Genomic DNA, 5,672 nt, shown 5'->3' with positions numbered 1-5,672 from the left:
AATTGAATTATTGCGTCACCGGGACGAAGCCCACTCGCGGGGCAGCGAGTGGGCTTCACGCGTCGAATGGGAGGCCGCCACGTCGCCTCGGCGCGTGGCGGAACGTTTCGTTCCGCGTTCCTCCGGAACGGAACGCGACACGGCATAGGAACGGCATGGGCACGGAATGGCGACGGAACGGAGCCTGCAACGCGTGCCGCCGCGGAACGGTTCCGCCGGAACGGCAAGGAACCGCAACGGCACAGCGTTGCGGGTGCTCTAATGGACGCAAGCCCACCTCTTTAACCACTGTGCCACTCCAATTGTCTTGACATATTATTAACTTTAATTATACCGTAAAAATTATTTTATATGTTATTTTTATTTATATATCTTGTTTGTACATAAATTATTTTTATTTTTATTTCTTGTAAACTCTGGCACTATGAATTATTTTTATTTATATCTTATATATTCTTTTCGTCTATAATTTTTTGGTATCTTACGATATTCCACCACTCATCTTACTATTTCATAAAATCTGTTATGAAAATATAAATGTTACTACCATTATATGTAATTCATGTTTACTTATTCATAAATTAATAAAATAAAATAAAATATAAAAAGGTAACTGTCTAACTCAAATTGAATAAGGTTACTTATTTATAAATTAATAAATAAATAGTTAAAGTGGAGAAATAGTAAAGTAAGAAAGAGAATAATATAGAAGAAATTTTTTTTCACATTATTCTATTAACTCCGTCCGAAGATAGATGAGTCGTTTCTTTTATTTGATTTTTTCTCTATTTTTACTATTTATTATGATTTTCCTAAAACGAATAAAGAAAGAAGCGACTGAGTTATGAGCAATGGAGGGAGTACATGTTTACTATAAGAAAGGTCTGGTGGAGGTATTTAACATTTTATGATATTTAAAAAAGGTTTAGAGTTAGGGCATATCTAAATATAGATTGAAATATAAGAAATAATTAAGCAAATACAATAGTTGAATGATGATTCCATAATTTAAAAATAAAATAAAATACATTAGTCTTCTCTTTAATCTACAACAAATAATACTTAATGGAGTAGTCAATTTTATTGCAATATGAAAATCAAATCTCTATAAATATTCATTCACAAAATAATTTTTAAAATCAAAATTGAAACAGATGAAAAAAAGGAGGATTGGTCTTGCTGCATATCCTCCAAATTGATTTGTGGAGAAGATGAAGACTAGTGGAGATAAATGGAGGTGGACAGAAGAGGTAGGGTAGGAGGAGAAGACTAGATGAAGGTATATTGGAGCAAAAGATAAGATGGAGGAAGATTTGGGTATTGATCTGGGAATAAGATTAACCCCAATATTCAGATACACAAGCATCGTTGCTTCAAAACAACCATATCATCTTTTACCCACATTCAACAAAACCGATTAACAATCTCTTACGCAATCATTTACTAATCTACCCAAACCATCGACTACAATTACAAGTAGGATTTAAGATTGCACATACAATCTTCTTCACAAACATAACAATCACATGTACACTACATACAAGCTCCTCATACATACTACCTGCACAAAATACTCAACAACAAAGATTGCTCAATTAAAATCACTAAAACCCATTTTGCAATTCTAGAGGTATTTGATGAAGTAAAATGAAATTGCATTTATGAAAATATCCCAAATAAAGCACATACAAGCTTTGAAGGTGAGCAAGAGCTAGATACAAACATGAAAAACACATTAGATGAAAACATACGAAAAGGGGTGGGTAATTCAGGATGTATATCCAACAATAGAACATCTAAAAATTGGAAAGAAAATCTTGACCGACCTTTATAGGGTTGAAAGCATGTGTCTATGAACTATTACAATATCCTGTATTTCTTCACATCAAAATTAGACGTTTTCTCCGACTAATCTGTCTACCACACAAAGAAGCGAAAGAAAATCCACCTCCACCTATGCCATAATCATAAAACTTCAGCAACTGATTGATGTCAGGACTTGATCAATGAAGGAAAAGTTAATAACATAATCTCCCGAGAAACTAACACAACTGCAGCGCGCGCGATATTGGACACCAACCTCAAGAATACAAAAAATATTGGCAATCCCTAAAGAACCTTATATCCCTCTCCATGATGATCAATCTTTTGAACAAAACGTCATCACTAGGGTTTCTGATTAGATTCAATGAGCAATGCGTTCAACATTATTTGAAGGGCAGTATTATAGGCTACTTCATCATAATGCATTCCATCAGATGTACAGCGAGGGCCACAAAATTCACTTAACAACCCAATATCAAGTTTTAAAAGGGGGCCGCCTGATTGGCGCAAGAGGTTACTTCCAGCAAGCTCGTTATCATAAGAAGTGTACATTGCAGTGGTCATCCTTTCCTTCTTTTCAGCAGTGTTCAACATCGATGTTATCAACGTCGGCATCCCAACCCAAAACAAATGCAACAAGTGAGAGGCTTTAGGCTCGCTCACCCCTCCACCCCCAGCATCCAAACTCGAAGAAACTGGCAAAAGGGCCAACACATTATCCCTCAGAACCCGCAGTGACACACCAAACTCCGTCGCATTGTTCACGTGCAGCATATCCCACAAGCCCGCCCCCATCATCAAAATGTCCGGGAAATCTTTACTTCCCTTATACCTCAACGTCAATTGAGTTAAATTTGCAACGTAGGGAGCCCAAACGAAATCCAATCGCATCCCGATCTCCTCCACCATCACCGAGTAATCACTGTGCCTCTTGAACAAATCCCCTTTAATCCTCTCCACACCCTCAGATCCCATAATCAACTCCAACAAAGAAACAGCCATCAATCTCGACTGCGAGTCCCCGGCAACAACCACCCACGATCCGTTCAACAAATCCGACGCATCGGATCTCTTCAACTTCTGAAACTCACACTCATTCTTAATCCAATCCCACGACCTCTTACAAACACTTTCGGTATCATCAAAATTGGAATCAACATCGCATTCCCTAACATCTTTGTATACAACTCTATGAAGCAAAAGCAAGCAGGAATCATGATACAAAATAGCCGGCGTGGGAATTATTACCTCGGAAGCGGAGAGGAAAGCGGAAATTGAAGGAAAATAGGGCGTGATATGCACGCCGACGGCGAGGGTGATGAAGAGGGCGCAGCTGAAGAAGAGCATCTTATTGCGGCTCAAGTGCCAGCCAGCCATACCCATCGGAACGAAGAGAACAACGCAGGCGGCTAACAGTCCGAGCTGAACGGCGCCTAGCATCGCTGGCAGTCAAGGTGTTCGACGAAATGTCTCTGCCACTTTTTTTTTTTTTTTTTCCTTTTTTTCTCACATTTGGGGATTTGGAATTAGGTTGGAACAGCGAGAAGTTTCCTGCCAGAAAGAGGGGGGGTTTGGAGAGTGATGGTGATGGACTAACAATTCATAGCTAGGGCAAAGGAGGGTTTTTCAGGTCAATTTGGGAATTGAAATGGACAGAGTGAATTTGGAGCTTGTCGATGGCATAAATTAAAGAATTATCACATTTTAAATTTTTTTATGGATTGTTATCTTCTAGATTTGCCAAATTTGTTTTAACTAAGTTTAGAGTTTGAAGATAGGATATTGTCTTGTTTTGATACTAAAAAATGCGAACACACACGCACCTTATAGCGAATTGATTGTATTTTTAAAACATGCTAAATACATTTTTAAATAGCGTAAAAGTAATTGCAAGTGCTATTATTTAGCTCAGCAGTGAAATATTTTTTTACAGTGTAATAAAACCTGTAGATTGGGTCTGGACTTGCACTTGGGCTTGGGCGGGCGTTTGGATTTTGACTTCCATTTAATTTTTTGTGGTGAAGTTTAGACGCTATAAATTAGTTATAATTATTGTCTCTCCGTCCCAAAATAATTGTCTCACTTTTTCATTTTGGTACGTGCCACAATAATTGTCATACTTCATTTTTACCATAATGATAAGTAGGTCTCACATTCTACTAACTCATTTTACTCACATTTTATTATAAAGTTAATATAAAAAAGTGGGTCTCACATTCCACTAACTTTTCTAACCAACTTTTCTTTACATTTCTTAAAACTCGTGCCCAGAATAAGTGTGACAATTATTTTGGGACGAAAGATAGTATCTATTTCGTATTCACATTTAAACAAATTGTTTATTTTTCATTTTCCATAAACTTGTATTGATAATATTCCTGACTTACTTGCACATCAGCACATAGTACTCCCTCCGTTCCATAGTAATGAAAACGTTTCTTTTTAACACGGAGATTAAGAAAATTTGTGTTAGGTGAGTTAAGTAAATGAAGAATAAAGTGGAAAATGAAAAAGGTAGACAGATGAAGAGAGAGTAAAATAGGTGTGGAAAAATGTGTTCACTTTTATTAAAAAAGGAAATGACTCTATTACTATGGAACGTATCAAAATGACAAAATGACTCTATTACTATGGAACGGAGGGAGTATGCAATAGACTAAATTGCAAAAATATAACACTTAACAAGTTAGTTAAATTTTGGTGCGAGCTTTAACGGTGTTTTTACCACTTAATTCGATAAAAATATATTTAAAATACATTGGTCTCTATGCAAAAATCATACATGCCAAATTTCATGTACATATTTAAGTTATAGTAATTTGTATGTGTGACCATTTAACTAGCAATTATTTAAAGGAGTGAGATTAAGTATATGGTAGATTTAAATCCTCACTTGAGCTAGAAAAAGTAGATTCCTATCATTCATATTCACTACACATTTCTTATTAATGACTCTGAATTTTTTTTATAACCGAAAACTAGAAACATTGGTGAACATGTGACTAATACTTAACGGTAGAGACTTTAGCGAATGTAGTTCTCTAATGACAAGATTGCATTAATTTTAATATTAGGATTGTGACATAGTGTTGTAATTTATGGTTATGATTTTGGTCTAGTTTTGGGTTTTATATAAGTGTTCGATATAAATTTTCTACGCCTATATAGACTTATGCCATGCTTTGAATGACAATATGTCGAAAACTTAATGAATCAATTCTTTTCTCCTATATTTTACGTCCTTCATTTAATATAGTAGTTTAATTTATATCTTAACAAATTAGGATTTGTAAGTCATTAATATACAAGCTGCTGATAATTGGAGTAGAATTTCTGTACAACTTCAAAAATGAACTCCTAAGGAGTGAAAATGTTGAGACGTGGAGACATAATGCCGGCTGAATATAATCGATCATGCATAGATCTGCCCATTTCATAATTCAAACATGGATTTTAATTGTGACAAATACATGATAAAGTGTTCCATTTAAGTCAATAGATTAGGTAGATATTTTCGGTTCAAATTCTCTATTTTTTACTTTGTTATGAAGTGGGAACTTATTGTTTATGCACAATTATTCAAAAGATCCCACGTATAATAATACACTAATAAGTAGCATCAATAGATTAGGTAGATATTTTCGGTTCAATTTCTCTATTTTTTACTCTAGTATGAAGTGGGAACTTATTATTTATGCACAATTATTCAAAAGATCCATGTATAATAATACACTAATAAATGCTACGATTTGCTATCTGTTATTAGAGTTGTGAGATGCCTTTGTCCTTTCTTATTCTTATTCCTGAGCTTTTTTTGAAATTTCATAGTGAGTAAACTCTAAATTCTC

At 35.3% G+C, this 5,672-nt stretch overlaps 1 protein-coding gene across 1 annotated transcript; it reads right to left on the bottom strand.

Moving 5' to 3' along the window:
- Positions 1–1,638: 1,638 nt before the first annotated feature.
- On the bottom strand, positions 1,639–3,565 carry LOC121772689. Its single transcript, XM_042169883.1, has one exon. The coding sequence runs from the start codon at positions 3,262–3,264 to the stop codon at positions 2,167–2,169; it is 1,098 nt and encodes a 365-aa protein (XP_042025817.1). The 5' UTR covers positions 3,265–3,565; the 3' UTR covers positions 1,639–2,166.
- Positions 3,566–5,672: the final 2,107 nt, after the last annotated feature.

This window comes from Salvia splendens, chromosome 16 (assembly GCF_004379255.2).
Source record: "Salvia splendens isolate huo1 chromosome 16, SspV2, whole genome shotgun sequence".
NCBI lineage: Eukaryota > Viridiplantae > Streptophyta > Magnoliopsida > Lamiales > Lamiaceae > Salvia > Salvia splendens.
This window is presented reverse-complemented; position numbering and strand designations above follow the sequence as displayed.

What these genes read in the sequence shown, in the direction of transcription:
- LOC121772689 (XM_042169883.1), bottom strand. Translation starts at nt 3,264, where the DNA reads ATGCTAGGCGCCGTTCAGCTCGGACTGTTAGCCGCCTGCGTTGTTCTC.